This window comes from Hakea prostrata, chromosome 4 (assembly GCF_041222555.1).
Source record: "Hakea prostrata isolate BN-2017 chromosome 4, UWA_Hpros_2, whole genome shotgun sequence".
NCBI lineage: Eukaryota > Viridiplantae > Streptophyta > Magnoliopsida > Proteales > Proteaceae > Hakea > Hakea prostrata.
The window spans coordinates 10,098,355-10,118,785 of NC_142603.1; the positions used below are offsets into that span (position 1 = coordinate 10,098,355).

At 38.0% G+C, this 20,431-nt stretch overlaps 1 protein-coding gene across 1 annotated transcript; it reads right to left on the minus strand.

The window, feature by feature from the left end:
• Positions 1 to 987: 987 nt before the first annotated feature.
• LOC149017748 (chromatin remodeling protein DDM1-like) lies at positions 988 to 20,108 on the minus strand. The gene is made up of 15 exons (XM_089152073.1): positions 19,685 to 20,108; positions 17,932 to 18,207; positions 17,747 to 17,836; positions 11,142 to 11,488; positions 10,881 to 11,070; positions 10,573 to 10,748; positions 9,824 to 9,893; positions 9,550 to 9,739; positions 8,839 to 8,934; positions 8,653 to 8,747; positions 8,438 to 8,557; positions 7,478 to 7,597; positions 7,293 to 7,391; positions 7,103 to 7,213; positions 988 to 1,586 (listed from the first exon to the last, which is right to left on the minus strand). Exons 1-15 carry the CDS (start codon positions 19,751 to 19,753, stop codon positions 1,356 to 1,358), a joined length of 2,280 nt encoding a protein of 759 aa, XP_089008199.1. The 5' UTR covers positions 19,754 to 20,108; the 3' UTR covers positions 988 to 1,355.
• Positions 20,109 to 20,431: the final 323 nt, after the last annotated feature.

Here is a 20,431-nt window from a genome sequence, read left to right on the forward strand (position 1 = left end):
TGGCAAACTAGAGGACAAAACATAGGGGGTGGTTTGCCATCTATGCAGACACAGTTGTACTTTCAATTATTGGATGGACACAACAGTATACAATACATGGCTCCTAATCTCCATACAGCAGAAGAAAACATATGCACCAGACGTGCATGTAAAAATGTATTTTTGAGAGAGTTACAAGATCAGAAAAGATTAATTTGTGTTTATAGAAATAAATCCTAATGGGTTGGTTGGAAATGACAAAGACCAACACTTTTTAAGTAAAAGATGACACATTTTATCAGTAAAAGGTCAGGAGTTCACAACTTCTTGAAATCGGATATAAGCTCCCCTGAGGATTAGATGGCTCTATAAGAATGATTGGTCAAGAGGGAGAGGAGTGGGGTAAGAATGGAAAGTAAATGAGTGAAAGTGAAACGTTTGTTTTTAATATGGCTTGGATTTGATGCACCCAACCATAATCTTTTCTGAAGCCAAATGGAAGTGAGCCCATATCGATTGCGCAGGGTTGGGCCTACAGAATTTAGAGACAAAGCCGATGCCAAGGGTTGCTGTGTTTCTGGAAAGAAAGCCTATAATCTGGTTATTTGTGAGATTTGTTTTTAGAACTTTCTCTCAATGATTAAGGGCTTGTTTGGTTACATGAATCTAGAGATTTCAAATCTCTAGATTCATGAATGCGACATTTATACCTGTTTGGTTAGGAAAATCTGTAGATTTTTGGGTATGGGGTGAAATCCAGAAATTTCATTCCTACAATAAAAACGCTAAACATTTGTACATTCATAAAAATCACAGATGAATCCAAAGATTTCATTCCACATATTCGGTTAACCAAACAGTTAAATTTTATAAATTACAACTCTATAGATTTGAAATTTCTAGAGATTTGAAATCTCCAGACTTATGTAACCAAACAGGCCCTAAGGAAGTTCTTATCTGCCTCTATCTATGAAAAGTGCCTTTTTTTTTCTTTTTTTTTTCTTATCTTTTTTGGTAGATGCCTTTGTTTCTAAAATTACTGTCATTTTCTTTTTTATAATCTACTATCACCCATCACATTCATCAGAGTATCCAACTTGTGAAAACAGCGATGTTCAGTCGAATTAACCATCTACTGAATATAACGAAACAGTGAAACCCCACATAGGATATACAAAAACTGGGAGAGGGGGAAAGACTTAACGCTTTTCCTACTTAATAATACAAAACTGCAGGCTAGCAAAAGTTCCTCAAGGCCAACCAAACTTGCCTCTGCCTAAATAATTCTCCAGGATCCCTCCCTGATAACTATATTGACAAGACATTGACCAGAGCAATGTCCTCAAAACCACCAGTTTAGAAAAGACAATAAAATGTCAGCTATTGAGTGAAGAGAGCATGCCTCCACTTTTAGTCGGTATTACCACCTCCCAACCAGGACCACTAAGGGGAAGTGCATCTATTGCTGTTTTATCATCACTAGAGAGGTCAACAATCAAATCACTACGGTCCAAAACCTTATGAAAATTCTCACCACTGATGTCTGTCTGAATCATCTTCTCCTCGGCATTTTCTTCATCTCTAAGGAGAGCCAGCAAATCGTCTTCCTGAAAGCAAACATATCACCAAAACCCGAAGGATCAGTCGAGGTACTTTCAAGGATAGGTTAAACCAGCATGCTGGTCATACATCTGAGACAGCTAGTTTTCTGTAGTCCGATAAAAATATCAGGAAAAAAAATCCCACTACAAGATGCTACATGAATTTGATGTATAACTAAATATGTGCAACCCCAGCAGTTTGCAGTCTCTTCCAACCCATCCCCCCCCCCCAAAAAACCGCGAAAAGAACCCCCTCTTCCAAATATATATATATATTGCAAGTGGCACTTGTTCCTGGTCGCATTTTGGATCACTCTTGTAAATTGTAATGATTTATCAATATGCATTCTACCCACCAGTAATCCAAGCCGGCTTCCAGTGAAAGCCTTCATGAATAATGGCAGCAAACTACATGTAAGAAGAATAGAGGGTGCACAACACTTTGTACCACCCAATCGCAGCAGCAGGTTGGAGGGCTAGAAAATGGGCCCGAAGCAAACTCTCAATGGATCAAGTATAGGAAACCCTACACTAAAAGTAATATGCATTGCATCAACAAAACCATCTCTATTAATGAGCTTCCAGCATGTTCTGTTAGATAACTCAAGATTAACTAATATGTTCTGAGGGGAATGATTCTGCATTGACCAACTTTAGGACCTTGGATGCCTTCATATACTTTAGGAGGGGGAGGGAAATACAAAAGAGAACCAAGAAGGCTCAACATGCGACACCAAGCCTTACAATAAACCTAAAAAGACGCACAAAGAGAAAGAAGATACATAGATTTAAGAATAATGGACCAAAAAACAAGGCCAAGAGACCTAGCTTGACTAAGTCAAACCTAGAAATCTCAATTACCTTTTTCTTTGACTAAGCAAGCATTGCAGGTGGTAGAGCATCGAATTAGAGGGATTTCTTGACCTAGATGCTTCTGTACTGTGTGGAGCAACATTGCAGGTTTCGAAGGTTGCAGTAGCATGGCCAAGGAGAGTTGACTCAGTTGTTTCAGGGATGGCAAATGATTCTCAGAACCAAAGCACAAACAGGTTGCAGCTCTGCAGAATCTTCATCTTGAGCAGATCTTCAAGAGAGTCAACTTCAGAAGCTTCACATTGACTAGCGGCAGCAATGGTACCAAGGTGCCCAAGGCAAAGCACAACAGAGGTGGTAGGGGTAGGGAAAGAGAGCTCGCAACAGTACCCGTCTAAGCAAAGAAGCAAGAAGAAAGGAAGACAGAAGAAGAGTAAGTGGAAGCCAATAGAGGTGATGTGAACGCAAGGATCCCCCCCCCCAATAATTGGCTCCCGAAATCCATATCCAAATGGCCAATCCAAGCTGACCGAATGCCTACCAAGAGTATTTTGGTCATTTTCTAGCCCCTTGTTAGGGCTTAATATGGGTCATGGGTCTGGATAGATTCCCCTCAATCCAAGGGACATGGATCGGTTTTTTGTTTGAGTTAGTAGTTTGAAAGTTACTTGAGTTTAAGTTGTGTTGAGTTAGTTGCAAATACGATAAGATTGTTTATCCAAAAGGGTTCTTAACTTTAGAGTTTTTTTTTTAAGTGTAGCTTGAATCCCAAGTCAAGTGCCTTTACAAGATTCCAATCCTAGGGTTGTGGTCTTGTAGTAATCGGATTCTGTTTTGAGTGTTTTGGAGGTCGACATAGAGGGAAGTGAGGGAAAGAGAGAATGAGACAGAACAAGAGAGAGAGACAGACAGACAAGGAAGAGACAGACAAAAGGAAAGAGAAGAGAGAGCTGGAGTTGACCTATCGCTCAACGGCAATGCCCCCCCCCCAACTCTACTCTTTCATATACTTGTCAAGCCTGTCCACCTAATATCTCTAGCTTTTAAGTTAGATAGCAGTATGTAACATGGATTTTGCTTGGGAGCAGTGCTTATGTGGCACTACTCCAAGCAGTGAACAGTTGGATCTCATTTTTTAAGTTTAGATTCAATCTTCACCATTGATTATCAGCATGTGCAATAAAAGCCATTTTAAGTGGCTTTAACTCAGTTTAAGTGGCTTTAGCCCGAACCATGGGATCAGCTAGTTTCGAACCAAAACAAACCATATGATTACGGTGGACTTCAACACTAGATTGATCCATCGGCTTCCCCAAGGGAAACAAAATAACAAGAACAGAAGCGAAGGGAAACTGGGGAGACGATGAACATAGAAGGAAAAAAGAAGGAAAAAAAAAACAAACGAATCCTTCGCTTGCAAAAAGAGTATCAGCAGCCGGCAACTAATCCAATACTCTCTTGCTGTTGCTGCGAGTGACAAGTCTGCAACTTCACTGGCTGCTTAGATACAATGCTAAGCTGCAGGAGAAGCCTATTTTCCCAGATTATGAGAAGAACGAAAAGGAAAAAGAAGATGAGAAAGAAGACTCTAATCAGAAACCAGGACCCTCAACTTGAGGAAGAATAATTGGAAGAAGAAGGTGGCTATAGAGGAGATGGGTTCAGCTTAAAAAGTTCTGCTCCTTCAAACAGTCATGGAGTCCAGCCATTAGGCAATCTCCTATTAAGTACATCCACCTGCAATTACAGGAATACGGGCCTTGGTAATCTCCAAATTCTCACTGACGAACTAGTACTGGATATTCTAGGGCTTCTAGGTGGCTCCCATTTGGGTGTTTTAGCTACAGTGAGCAAATCGTTTTATGTTTTCTGCAACCATGAACCTCTTTGGAGAAACCTTGTTCTCGAACATCTCAAAGGAGGCTTCTCTTTTAATGGGTCTTGGAAGTCTACCTACATTTCTTCTTTCTACCCTTCTTTTTCTGTGTTGGATAATAGTTCCTCTAATTCGAATTTGCCAGGCAAGATCCAGCGTCTTGCACATGTGTGAGGGGTAGGTTGAAATCTCAGTTTATGTTGTAGCAATTTTGAAAATCTTGAGAAAAATTGTATAAAATAAGTAATGGGTTAATCCAGGTTGAAGGGCATAAATACACCACCGAGAAGAATCAAACACTAAATATTCTTGTTTTTGGTGAAACTGTTCTCGTTGAACCAAAGGGATTTGCAGGCTTGCCACAGAAAAATGGCTATCCTCCCATTCTTCGTTGCATTCCTTTCCACGATTCTCTACTTCAAACCCAAATTCTTGGTAATTTGATGGTGGGTAACACAGAAAAAAAGATCAAAAGAAAACCAGATCTTCCTCTGAGATTCAACTCTAATGGCTCCTTCAAGATCCTACAGGTCCGTTAGTTTTTCTTTTTAACACTGAAGCTTTAGTTCTTCTTCCGTTAGTTTTTCTTTTTAACAAAGCTTTAGTTCTTCTATGTTCTAATGAAGTGGGTTTTTTTTCTTTTTCCTTCTATGTTCATCGCCCCCCCAATTTCCCTTTGCTTTTGTTCTTGTTATTTTGTTTCTCTTGGGGAAGACAATGGATCAATCCAATGTTGAAGTCCACCGTAATCATATGGTTCGTTTTGGTTCGAAACTAGCTGATCCATGGTTCGGGTTAAAGCCACTTAAACCGAGTTAAAGCCACTTAAAATGACTTTTATTGCACATGCTGATAATCAACGGTGAAGATTTAATCCAAGCTTCAAAAATGGGATCCAACCGTTCACTGCTTGGAGCAGTGCCACATAAGCACTGCTCCCAAGCAAAATCCATGTAACATTGCCACTCTACTCTAGATGATAAAAATACATATATTGTTGTAACAAACACCAAGCATACAAAAGAAGATGCATGATGCATCATCAAGGATCAGGGCCTTTGTGGATCTCCTTTCCATGTTAATAACAGAAAACCTAGTTACAAACATTGAAAGGGTAGGAGGCCTCACACCATCAATCTTCACAGCATAGAAAATGTATGAGCCAGAAACAAGGGTAAAGCTTCACACCATCTAGTGATATGCATCAAAGGCTGTGTACATCAGTCCCTCCCCAGATGCTGCTAAACAAGGGAGACTTGTGCTTTGGGTATGACCTTTTTACAGATGTAAGAGCCAGAAAGCAAATGCAGCTGCCTCAGACATCGTACCTCAAACAGTAATTAATGGGGGTCAAAAAGTAGTCATAATCCCCCCCCCTAAACATAGTGCTCCTTCTGCTCCAGCTTTGGTCATGTGTGCATGTATACATACAGTCACCTGAGGAGGCTGAAGATTTCTGCCACTTCACTCACAGGTTTCCACAGATTTGGTGGAACTTTGCTGAATTTCAAGGTAAGTTGCAATCTTATCTTCTTCCTCCCTTCCCTTGGATTGAAGCATGGCCACTGCTCCTGCCATCGTCCCGCAACCTCCCTCCCCTTGTGGCTACACCTCCACTGCAACTCTATCATCATCCTTCCCGACTGAACAAACTCCACTTAAAACCCTAGTCTGCAACTCAGCCCTCTCATCCTTGACTCCAGAATCTCTGCAACCTCCACAACCCGCTACCACAAGCCCTCTCAGCAACCACCGTGTAACCACCCAATCTTTAAACTCCACCATTGCTGTGCTGTTAGATTAGGGTCCACAGCAACCCATATTCCCCCTATTGACATTCCATCACACTCGCTCTCCTTTCTCCGTCTTCACTTTCCCTCTCCCACATCAACTAAAATTATTTTTGGGATGGCAGAATATTATTTTCGTACCATTGACATGTGGGGTCATTCATTCAAAAATCTCACTCCACCCACCCCTCTATACAACTGGGTCAAATGGCTTCTATTTATTTCCGACAAGAAATACTAGTAGATATTTTAGTTAACTTCACATAACATTCTCAAAAGACAGTGCAAAGAGTTCAAAAGGTTAGAGTCCCAACACTACTACACATCATCCCAGTTCCAAACTACTTGTGATGAACTAAAGAAAACTCCTGAGTAGCTTGGTAGAGTAAATAGCTGATACAAATACAGGAAGAAGTAGTTTCTAAGCACTCCATAAGATTGGTGACTCCCAAGTAGCTAGTCAGTCTACTACCCATTAGCACACATACTAGTGAAAAGCTAAAAGTAATTAATCAAGTATGGACCATCAAATACCAAAAAAGAGAACATGGGGAGTTCTATAACTTATGAAGTGTTACTTGGCAAATAGCCATCTGGTATCGTTTCCAAGCACAAAAGCTACTAATTTCCTATTTCATCAATGAGGTTTAAATGGATCCCAGAGGTAGATGGGGACGTCTGTCAGAGAACACACATATTAATAAATGATAAAATATCTAAACCCAGAGGAAGTGGAAAAAACAAAAGAAAGAAAAAAAACCAACAAAGTGGTCAAATACTGTTAAGTCAGCCAATAAATTTTCTTGAATTACAGGTAAGTGTATTTCGAAGGCTTTTGGCATTCATCAGTCATCATATCACACAAAAGCAATCCCTATTCAAAGAGTTTAAGGAAGAGTGAAATGATAAGTGATTTGACTAGCAAAACAAAATAAATGAAATGATTACCCCAGGTAACAGAATTTACAGAACACATTCTCCAACCTAATTTCCAAACAAACCAAGAATAACACTGAAATGAAGCATATGCAAATTGTACAGACCTCAAGGTTCTCCGAAGTATTAGGCTTGGTTCTTTCTTGCTGAAACTGCCCTTTTGCAATCACCACATGCTCAAGCTTCAGCTTGCTAAAAGCTCTCTTTAACATGCGACCCTGATAACAAGAATAGTCTTGAATTGCCTTTCAAGACTCCTTAAGTAAATATGAAAATCAAAAATAAAAGAGAACCTACTTCTACTGACAGGGCTGTTGCTAGCCTGTATACATGAACAGGCTTGGTCTGCCCAATCCTGTGGCATCTATCCATTGCCTGCAAATCAATTTGAGGGTTCTGGTTTGCAAATGCAGTACAACATGTCAGTATGGTAGCTCCAGACATGTAAAGTTCGAACAAAAAGAGGCCTAGAAAGGGCTTACCCAATCACTGTCATAAATAATGCAGGTATCAGCTGCAGTGAGATTAATACCAAGCCCACCAGCTCTAGTGCTCAGAAGAAATATTCTATAGCTGCTGTTTATGTCATTGAATTCCTGAATCTGATTACAGACATAGAAGGCAATTGTCATATTGTAGATTTCTAGGTAAATCACCTATTTCTCTTGCAATGTAATGTCAGAACAATAAAGAGAAGCACACAGTTGCTCCTTTCCCCTCTTTTTTACAGTGATGTAGCATCAACGGGCACTATACCATCCCTATGTGAAACATTAGAGCCTTTCACATGGAAGCAATTGAAACTACATGATAGATTCAACCACAAAAACTCTCTATTCGAAAATGCTAGACCGAATCAGACACATCCCATCCATTATTTGGAACTCCTCCCCAGGCCTTTCGTGATGGTTTTTGTCCATCCAGAAAATAATTGAGATTCACACCCTGGCTCACTTTTTGGAAAGAGGCTTCCAAGAAAGCTTAACTGATTGATTGGGGGATCTCACCACCCTTTGGTCCAAACTCTGAACTGACCAGGCATGATGATGCCAGATTTAACCAAAAAACTGTATTCAATGCATCAAAACACAAAGAAAATGGCACAAGAGGAAGTCAACTGAGATAAATCAATCATGTCCACTCGGAGCACCAATGGCAATGGTGGGAGGTTGAAAGGCTCTAAATGGATGCGAGTTGCAGTAGAGAGAAGAACTCTTCAGGCTTGAAGCGTTATGCACCATGATTCAAAACAACCAAAATGCAATTCTTTTTGCTACTATTATAAAGTGCTTGGGTCTCACCCACGTCCAGATAATATTCAAGTTGAAATAGAACCCCAAAAGAAAAGAAAAGAGAGGAGAAGAAAAACAAATGATATATAAAATAATAAACTAACTCTCCTTACAAATCTTAGGCAATTTCCTACTATAGACAAATCCTACCTGTCTCTTTCTTTCGTCTAGCCGCACACTGCCATCAATCCTACAAACTTCAAGCCCCTTCTCATTAAAATAATAATCTATTATATCCAGCATCTTAGTAAACTGTGAAAATATCAAAACCTGATGAAATAGAGAATTAGTAAACATGAGTTAATATATGGACTACAAATTGGGGTTGAGAATTGGACCGTCAATCAAAAGAATCTTAAGGACACCTTGTGCTTGCGATCTAATAGTTGTGAGACTAGTTTGTCCAGCAAGCGGAATTTGCCACATTGCTCCACCAGTTGTTCAAGCGGTGGATATGTATCTACAAAGGAAAACAGGAAAGGGTAAATGGCATGCTAAAACTAGAGCACATAAAGGGTATGATATTAGTAAAGGGATTGCAAAATGCACACATGACCCATCAAAAGCTGACTCCAACAAATCAGGATGGTTGCAATTCTTCCTGAGTTGCATCACTAAATTATTCAGCTTTCCTTTCATACCAGGTCCTGCAGTATCAGCAAGTTTGCATCAGCAGTAAAGTAATAATGGAAGGCTTGGAAACTCCTCCCAAAAAATTGAAGGAGAAAAGAAAAGAAAAGCAGTACATAAAAGATTTTCAAGAACCCATTTGGTAGAATGTAGGGGTTTCTTCAAACCACAGACAACAAGGGCCTTGACATACCGTGTAACCCTAAATTCACATTTGTATCATAGTGAAATGCATGGTCGAACTGATGCTAGATGGATTTGAAGCCCCGATGAAATGAATTTGTCCATGCTTGTCATGTGAAAGTGAACTCTACAGAAGTCATTGAGAAGCACAAACTAGGAATCCAGGTTCACTGGATCCTTTTGTGCCTGTTTAAGCCTTAGATGCCCTTTTAATTAGGTATATACACCCAACTTGAAAACTGGATCAAGAATCCAAGGAAGGGCACAAAAAGATGGTGCAGCCTAGAGTTTGAAAATAGTTGTTTCCAGTTTTGCTGCCTTAGCTATTTCAAGCAATATATATGTGACATTTTAAGTTCATGGTGGCCGCCTTGCAATCTAAGTTATCTAACTATGGGTAACTCAAAAATTCTTCTATGTATTTCTATAAATTAACGTTATTTTCTTACTGTAATTTGATTTCTCTATTAAGTAATTCTCCAATGAAGAATTAATCAGATGATCCTGAAAGTTCTTTTGGTACTCAGTCATGTTAGCATATAAAATAATCTCTTTTTTCCTTGGAAGCATCAGCTCAACTTCGGATTTCAATCTTCGAAGGAGAAAAGGTCTCAATATTGCATGAAGTTTTGTTATCACCTGCAAACAATCAACTCCAACCATTACACATGGATACGTCAAAGCAGAAGACAGAAATTCAACAGACTCCAAAAGGTTGCATACTTGAACCCTCTGCTTCTCCTGCAACTCTTCTTGAATTGCTTCATTGTTGCACATTCCTGACAGGTCAAACCTGAAGATCAAATCCAAAGTCATAAATGAGAAAAATGAACATAAAAAGTAACATATAAAAAAAAATTACTTGAACATCCTATAGAGCAAAGATATATTAAATCTGAATTAGGTTGACCCCTGAATTAGTTTGACCCAGAGTCAAAATAAGTTTTCAGAAAGTAAAACAGTACAATTAGCTTAAAATAAAAACAGTGTAATTAGTTTAGGAACACTAGAGATATCATCAAGCACTTGTTCCAGCATCTGGAGATGATAAAGACAAAACATGAAATGATAAACAGCCTAAACGAATTTTTCCCCTGAATGACTATCAAAACTTATAGGTAATGTTGGAACAAAATTAGGTGCATAATTTATCAATCCACATGGCATAAATAATAGTTAATTATAAGTAATTACATTGAAATCTCGTTTTAACTAGTTGATTATTTTGATTGATGAAAAAATCACTTCAAGTCAAAGACGACAACAAACAATGACCATAACCTCATCCCAACTAAATGCAAACAATTTCAAGGATCAAAAAGAGACTACAACAGTAAGTTCCACAAATAAAAAAATTAAATAAATACAACAGTAAGTTCCACAAATTAATTAACAAATGCAAGTTCAAAAAATAAACGGCAATTAAAATTACAAACAACAGTACAATATGCAATAAGCATTGCCAATCTTACCATGATTCAAATTCTTCTAGGGATGAAAAAATATCAGGTAAAATGTAATGCAACAATGACCAAAGCTCAGCCAAGTTATTCTGGAGAGGTGTTCCAGTTAACAGAAGCTTATTTTCAACAGGCAATAGGTTCAACTCTCTCAGTAATTTGCATTTTGCATTCTTCAGTCGATGCCCCTTCAAGAACAACAATTTGCATAAAAGAGCAGATACTTTTAAGTAATGATTGCAGAAGTTGAATAAATTACAGAAGCAGAGATAAATAACTAAAATAAAGAACCAATATATCCAATATGATTTATCACTGACCTCATCTACTACAAGATATTTCCAATTGTAGTGTGCCAAAACTTTCCTTGCATCATTTAATGCTACCTCATATGAGGTAACTATGATGGGGAATTTGGGGCCAACTGTTTTGGTCATGTACTTCCTTCTGATCTCCAGTCTTTCTTTCTTGTTACCATGGTAAATAACAGAACTCATTGAAGGAACAAACCTAAAAATGCCACTAAAAGTTAATATATTTGAAATTACATAATCAATAATGAAAACCAAGACATAATATACCTTTGAATCTCATTTACCCAATTCGAGAGCGTTGAAAGAGGAGCTATTATTAAGTATGGTCCATCCAATCCCTTCCCTTTCAAATGAGCTAGAAATGCAATAGTTTGAATAGTTTTACCGAGCCCCATTTGATCAGCCAAAATTCCATTCAACCCATTTTGCCATAATGAAATCAACCACTTAACCCCTTTGACTTGATAAGACTTCAATTTTCCTCCAGTCAACAATGGCACAAGTTCAGCCTGCTCTTTTTCAGCTTTCTCTTCCTCAGTCAAATTTGCATCTTCAGGAGCTGTCCCTTCCCGGGATCTTGTTATCATGGCTGCAACTGCTTTCTTCGCTTGCCTCTAAATAGTGATACCACATCAGCACAATCAATATAGATAAGAAATTAGAAATAAAATGAACACAGAAATCCAAGGATTCAGCTTAAATACTTTCACAGTTGATAAAAGAACTTGTAACAGCAAAACCACCATAAAAAATTGACAGTTTTGTGGATGAAAATGGAAGAACGCATGACAAAAGTTCATTCAGGCAGCTCTATCAGGTGCATCTCCTAATGGGCCCTAAATATCTGTCTTGTCACAGCCTATTTTAACTTTAATTGTGTATGATAGGTAGATTGTTCATGTCAACCTTGACTCATGTAATAAATTTCATCACTGAAATTTCAATTGCTCAATTTTGGTCAAGGTTAGGACAGCCAACAGAAATACATAATGCAAATAATACATGATATTCAGCAAATCAGCAGAACGACAGACTTCAGTAAAAGGGGGAAAACTCACCTATAATTTGAAATCACCAAAATACCCCTGAGAAAGGTTACTTGAATAAAATTAAAAAACTGCCACAAAGAATGTCAAAAATTCATTAATTGGGTGTGTTTCATTATGAAATGTCTCAGATTTGATGAGTGTGGAAATTAGCATGAAGTCAATTTGGTGGTGTGGGTCCGCAGTTGGAAGGGTTCTGCAACTGAATTTTTGACCAACAAAAACAGCATTTTGCAAATCCGTGACAAAAACTGCATACTGATAGATTATACTCTGAGCAAGCTTAACAAAAGTAGTTCATCCCAACAAGTGAACTTATGACTGAACATTTATGAATTTTTCAACTGTAAAAGCCCAAAGAAATCAAAGATAGAAAGTTTTAAAACAATTTTGACAATGTTGTAGTCAGATGACATCACATCAAGTGGGAAGTACAGGTTAACTGGGGATAATGCAATGATGCACGTGCACCCACCAAACACAAAGCCCATAACAGCCATGCATGCATGAGGATATATGGCTATTATTTTTTAACCAAAAAAACTGTATAAAATTCCTTCAAAATTACAAAACTGATGGAAAACAGTTTAAAAAACTATAAATCCCATCCTCTTAGTCAAAAACACACATCTTGGAAGTTCATTAGTTGAATGATCTCTAGAAATCCTTAACCAGCCTCTGCTAAAGTCCTGGAAGAAAAAACACACGTACACAGAGGAAAATTCCCATAAAAAATCCCTATAAGCCGCCCCCAAAAAAAAAAGGATTCAGAAACCTTAGGAGACCCCATATATCCCTGAAATGTCCTTACACTTCAGGAATACAAGATTTGAGTGAGAAACCTGTACAGAGATGAATTCCCAAGTATGCAAGTAACAGAGTGAAATATTTGTATAATGGTGTAGTGACTCCTGCCAGATCTATGAAGGTACAGGGTAGTGAATTCCAAATTACAATTGAGTTGCCTTAAAGAACAGCTTCAAGATCATATTTGTATGCATTGATCTAAGATGAATTTACTAGATTAAAGGCATTCAAATCATATATATTTCAGTGAATGAAATTAAAGCAGGGACAAGTTTCATGTTGGAATCATGGAGATCAACTTTAAAGGCATCCAGGCATCTAACATCAAAGAATGCTACACATCAGTATCAAAGTATTCTGCTTTTCTGCAGAGTCATTAATCAAAGTGAATTCCTATGATTTTTAATTATACTATATGAATTTCAGAGGATGTACGAGATGGGTTGGGAATGATGGAAGAGGAAAGAGAAGGTTTGGATACAGGGGAGAGAACTGCAGCTCAGATTAGGGAGGCTTTTCCGGCAGTTGCTTCTGCAGGGCAAGGTGGTGGTGAATGGGCTACTCTGGCACCACTTAGGAAGATGACCTATGCAGGGGTTGTTGGGGGAGGCCCAGGAGGGTAGAACTTTTCAGGAGGCAGTCTTCCGGATCCAATTCAAGCAGAAAATCAGGCATATTGTCATCCCTCAGTCAGCCTACAAGGAACAGCGCAAACTTCATGAATTTTTGTTAAGGGACAGATTTGATTTTCGTCACACGTCGATGCATGTGGTGTGAAAGAAGTACATCACATGTGGGAGCTTACAGCCCCTGTTTTTCTGCATTCTCTGGGAATGAGAATGACATGACAACAGTTTGGCATCAGAGACACTCTAAGGTAATTGTTATGGTTTTGGCATAGAAGCCAGATTTTAATGTTCATACGGCAGAGACTTCATCGAAGTTAGCTTGGGATCGTGATGTGGACACGGGTCCACCCCTGGCTGAAACCCTGGAGTGGCCCCACGCCACTCCAAAGTGGTGACTTAGGGCTGGCCAAACCTCAAAGAGGGGTAATTTGGTCAATTTCAACCCTAATTCTCTGCTGGCATTTAATTTCAGAATTTTAGTCTTAATTTTCAAAGTCCAGCTCTGTTTAAAAGTCTTAGTTTGAGTTAATTGAGTTCTTAAGTCCTTAGGAGTTTTTCATCAAAGTAGGATATAAATAATTAAGTCTTTTATTTCAAGAAGAGTTCCTTTACTATAAGTGGTTGTTATTTTGTGGTTTGAGCATTATGTCTTAAGGAATCTATTTTGAAGAAGACTCCATTACTTGTTTTAAGTCTTTTTAATTGCGTGGCCAAGATAAAATCTGAGGGAGATCCTAATTATAAAGAATTCCCAAGTAGGTCATAAGTCTGTTAATGTAGGCTATAAGTAGTCTAGTCCTTTCATTGTAATCTTGAATTCTGGATTAATAAAATTACTGAAGAATTGCAGCCAGGAAGGTGTGGCAGGGTCCTTCTGAGAGGGACCTTGTGGTTGTCAAGGTCTCTTATATTCTACTATCTCTCCTGCAATTCCAACAAGAAGTCCAGCAACCATTCTCCTTCAAATTCTGCAAACAAGTACTAGCAACCCCACACTCCTTTGAGTACTTTTAAAATTCAGATGGAGTGCCATGCTCATCCGAATCTCAACACTCTGATGAGGATAGACTTGACTCTCGAGGACAGGTCCCACTTGGGGCCCACCTCGAGTAAAAGGGGTGAAGTGAATGTTCTACATCCAAGGGAGGAAAATATGGGAGCAACTCAACCAAGAGAGGTGATTGAACTATCTCTACAGCAAATTCAAACTTCAAATGTGACCCAAGCAAATAGTGATAAGGATGTAAACCCTCACTCTTATAACTCTCACTCTTAAAATTTGAATGAGTTGTCATTCTCATCTAATTGACATCCTCTTATGGATAGGTACCACTCTAGGACTACCTCAAGTAAGAAGGGTAAATTGGCCATTCTACATCAATCAGAGGAAAACATGGAGATTCATTTCTCGAAGTAGGTAATTGCAAATTCCCAAGAATTAGGAGCAAACCACCACTCTCAATTGGGCACTGCGGCCATGTCCAGAAGGGCAGGAGTTTGCTATGCACCCAAGTCAGGAAGATCGGTTTCTGTTCATGGGCGTGGACGTCGTCAGTCTTCTGAACCCGATTGAATGGATGGTCTTCTTTTCAGAAACACCTTTGAAATTTTGGAGAGGGTGGATCAAGCACTATTGAAGGAGTCAAAGCACGGTAGCAAGTCTTCTAAGGCTTGCATGGAAGGAACAAATCTATATTAGTTTTCTATGGAGTTTTTTTGGGAATGTAAGGGGTATGAAGAAGAAGGCTACAGGCAATGCCCTCAATCTTTTTGTTAGACAACATAACCCTAACCTTATTTGTATCGCAGAGCCAATGATTCCATCTCAAGGAACTAGTGGCTTTGGGTGTATTAGGGCAATTAATGTTGCAAGGTTGAGTGTTTTTAGTTCCTTGCATTCCTTATTCTTTTATTATCTCTTAATAAAGTTCACCTTTTATCCCCCCCAAAAAAAAAGATCAAGTTTAGAATTACAAGATTTTAAAATAAGTTAAAACGAAAAAAGAAAATATGGCATGCAACTTTAAATTATGAAAAGGAGATATGGCAGTAATTATGTTCAATATTTGGATTCCAATCATATCAATACTGCTATCTATTAGCATAACCTCAATTCAATTATGGTATGTTCTCTCACTAGACCAAACCCCCCTTACTCCAAAACAACATATATTTTCCTCGTTGAACATACCATGTCAAAGCAACCCCCCCCCCCATGTAATATTCGTTGAATCACGCCACCATTGAAACGTTCCCACCTATCCTTAACAAGATCTCTCAAGAGTTGCACCTCTTCAACTAACACCCTCTTAACTCAAACCTTATGTTTCTTCGGTCACCTCCCTTATTTCTCTTCTATAAATATTATTCACAACCAAAAAATCTCACTATATTTCATTCCACCCCAAAAATTTGCCAAATATTTTATTTTCAAAAAGCACCCTTAAAAAGGGAGAAAAAAAAAGAAGCTAATTCATAATCCTTCGCAACATCTACGTTTTCTTTAACAATAAATAATAATTAGTTCTCTCTCTCTCTTTGTTTCAAGAAAATATCAAGCTAGAATAAACTCTCCACTACAAGACAAAACTCCAAGCAGGAAGACTCTTTTGGTTGGTTTTTTCATTTAGATTTTTTCTCTTTTTTAAGATATTATTATATTAAATCATAATTACACATAATTATCTCCTTCTACTCTTACTTTATGCCATTATCTATGACTAAATTTCTATATAAGAGGAAGTTGGAGGAAATAAAAGACATGGGCAGTCAATCCTAGAAAAGAGAGAAAAACCAATTTAGCATCGTCAAATGAACAATTCACCAGGAGTTCTAGTCAATCACGCTCTTAATACGATAGACTGTTTAACTTTTATCTTTTAATACTTTTCATTCTTTTACCCCCAAAAAAAAATCACTTTTTACATTTTCAATTAAAATTTCCCACCTTGGTGGAAAAGAAAACTCACGTTCCCCTTGGTTTAATAATGAAATTGTTGGGAGGGGGGAAAGAACAGCTTCAAAAGCCGACAAAAGAGAGGGAGAAGACCATAACATTACCCATCCCTAACTTATCCACACTAAACTTAATTTCTCCCCACAACATAGGGGGGGGGGGGAACTACCTCTATTTGTACTCAACAACTACCCTGAGTTTACTTAGAATATCCAACCAATACTATTACACAATTTTCAATTAAAAAAGATTCACTCCCTAAAATTTCTATTATATTTTCCACCCTTGAACTATCTCTATTTCCACTCAATAATTATCGAACCTAGAATATCCAACCAACACCATAAAACAAATTTTTATTAAAAAAAATCTCAAAAAGAGGGGGAATCAGAAAAAATTAATTTGGATACTGAAAAAGAGAAAAAAGGGAAAGATAAGGAGTCCATCCCCAAGAACTTATCCACATTAAATTTAATTTATCCCCACAATATAGGGGAGAAAACCACATCTATTTCCACTCAATAAGTACCTAAAGTTCACTAAGAATATCCAACCAATACTATAAAACAATTTCCAGTAAAATAAAAAACCAAATTCCCCATGTCTCACCCCCATTCTGTATATACATGGCTCAGTAAAAACTGTTATGATACATGGTCTATAAAATAGTTAAAAAATTTATGTGTATAGATTCCTGTTGCATATTTAAGTTGCTTTACTTGTACTATTTTAAACAGCCTGAGGATATGGCCATCTAGAGAACTTTGACAGCATAACTACCATCCTAAGGTTTGAAATCAAATTACCATTTGGGTGGCTTTTTAGGGTCCACTATGTTTGGAGAACCTATGATAGTAATTAAATGTTTTGTTACCTAATTTGGTGATACAAAACTTGAAGCATGCACCGAAAGTTGCTGGTAAATATGTATAGGTTTCAACTGAAATTTCGAGTTTGGTGAAATATCTCATATTCTTGAACCTCCCACACTTTTAAATATCTTATGCATTCGCTTAAAGGAAATGATTTTCTTTGACCAAAAATTAACATAAAATTAGTGAATATGGTCTTTCTTACCCTTCACAATCTCATCAAACCTTGAATACAAGCTGATCTCAATATAATAAACCAGTAACATCTTAAACGGCAATTAGTTCAATAAACTGTGAATAAGGTGGCAAGGAAAACACATACTCTAGTCCCCCAACCATCCTCTTTCTCCCCAGTTTCTCAATTTTCACTTGACAGCACTATGATTGAACAAAAAATTTACTCAGTGCATTGAAACAACCATGAGCCAATGTATTATGCATGCCTCAACAAGCAAATAGCCTGCTAATTAGATAATTAGCCATGGGACAATATTACCCAAAACAATGTAGGATAAAAACAACAAAAATCATATTAATTCATATTTAATAGCCTTAATCTTACATTGTTGTAGTGAGTGGCAGCCTTTCTCTTTGCACTACGGCCTCTTTTCTTCCCATATGAATTCTCTTCATTTTGACTCTCCACTCCATTCTAGGGATTTGAAGACACATAATAGAATAAGCAGAAAGACAGAAGCAAATAAAGAAAAGTAAAATGACATTGAAAGCATGTGCATGAGAAATTACAAATGTAATATCATCCATTTTTTCCAAAAGAAATTCTGAATAGAGCTGAGTCTGTGTCAGGAGCTCATCCAATTTAGCGAACTGGGTATTGTCCATCCTGGATTCTTTCTTGCTTCCTTTTTCCTTTTCAGCATCCTCTTCCTTTGCTCGAGCTTCTTTTAAATTATCTTCCTCCTTCGCCATTGTTTCTGATATCAGGGAAGAGTCTCCATTTTTTGCATCAGTCAGTATTTCATCATCCTCAACTCCAACTTTAACTTCATTTTGACAAATCTCCTGCTCATTTAATTCATGTTAAAATGGGAGAGAAAAGAAAGTTACAGATAAAACATGGTTAGTAGACATGCCATGCCATCTGTATGTAAAAGAGGATAAGAAGCAACTCAGCAAGAGGCAGACAATACCACAGCTAGAAAAGAAAAAAAAATGGAGCTTGCCTATCTTCGTTAGGTTTCCAGTAGACAATTTTTGCTTAGGGGCTGTTTCGGTACCTTTTAGCCAGAGGTCAATGTAATGAAACAGCCTCTCAACAAAAATTGTTGGCGTAAGATTGCATAGGGAAAATGTCTTCCCCCTACCGGACTCTGCTTGTGCGGAAGTCTTCAGCGCCGGGTTCGCCCTTTTTTAATTTACTACTAGATTCATACAATTGTTAGGCTCATTACTTCCTCTCCATCCACGTTGAAACCCTCACTTCAGTGGAAATCAAGGTTGGCTAGTTATTATATCTATGATTTTTCTAAACAAGAAAGTGGCTAGACTAGTATTGTGTTTGGATATTCCTTACATTTCTTAGTCTAGCTTCATGGGATGTTTAGTTTGCCTTTGTATTCTTTTTCTTGGTCATAGTTAAGTAATTGTTCTTTACGCTTCCTTTTTCTTATCAATAAATTTGATGTTTTAGAGGGGGGAGGAAAATGAAATATAACCTAGCACATTGCTGGCACACACTGGTTGGTTGTGGGTTGGAATACAACGCATGTTGCATCAACAACTATAAGTAGCAGCAGATATTTTCCTCATGAAAGATGATACAAGACTGAAGATCTAGAACTTAAAGCAGATGACAGAGATTAGATGGGAAGGGGAGACAGACAGAAGGAACACCAGTAATGATCCTAAACTCTAGAACGGCATTGGGGAACAAAAGTTAGGGACTAAATATTTACATAAACATCATCATCAACACCAACATTTACAACAAGATACAGTCTGCCTTCTATATTCCTAATCCCTAATCACGACTAAGATTATAAGACAAAAACTCCAAAATACAGGATGATGCTAGCAGAGCAATTTCAAGTCATTCCAGGAAGAACAAAGAAAAACAGGAGGAAGGAAAAAAACGGAGGGAGATAGCAAAATAGTGGAGTAAATATAAAAACGGGAAGTATATGCAATCCCCTTCAACCATAATTGAAAGTGACAATCTTCTAGTCATAAGCTTGGTGAACCAACATTCCACATTATGTCCGTGGAGAACAACATCTACCATACACGACAGCCTTCTCCTTCGGTCTTCTTTCCAAAAACCCTCTCCAAGCTTGTGGGTTCAGCTGTTGGCTAACACTTTAGATACTTTTTCTGATGTAATGTAACCAAAGCTTACCAAAAAAATGACTACGCAATCATACGACAAATAGTCGCAGTGAAAATCAAAGACCACAAACTTAAACAAGATCCAAACTGAGAAAATCAAACTAATAAAGAGATCAGTCGGAGTGAAATGCCAAAATAGGAAACAAGGTGAAACCTCGTCTTCCAGAACAGAAGTTGGAGAATCGGCAGTTTCATTGTTCTTCGTTTCATTCTCGACCTCCATGACTCACCAAACCTGAACGGAACTCCAAAGCTCAACTCGATAACAGCAGAGATGACAGGAGGTCAGTCGCCAACTTGAGGTAAAGCAAGTCTACGAACAGCAACTTAGGGTTTTAAGTTTTCATTTTCATTCCATCGAACTCGAACGACAGAAATAGTGGAAACAAAATCAGAACGTCGTTCTTTCTTCTCTCACACTAGAAACAACTAACAACAGAGGCACTGCGGAAGACCACAAGCGAGAGCTAAGCGTCGCGAAGAGCGGAAAAAATAGGAAGTGACTTCACTTGATTATATGAGCAGCGAACGCATTTGAGTTGCCTCGTTTACTGTGTCTTTTAGGCGGGAAAATTAAGTTTTCGGTCAGTTTATTATTCCACTCGAAGCAGAACTTTAGCACAAAGTTCATAACAGTTGATTGCGAACGGATTTTTATTTGCGGCAGCAGGCCGACGGCTCTGATTGAGCCACGTCATCAAGTTTACATTTAATGGTCAAGATTAAAAACTGAAAAGTATTATATATAAATATAAATTTCCTTTTGAAAACTATTAAAAACTGAAAAGTATTAACTAATGGAAGAATAGTGCAGTGGTTGAGAACTCACCTCTCAGTGGAGAGATTGTGGGTTCAATCCTTACCGGCGGCATATGTAATTATCCCAACCCCAATTTCCCTA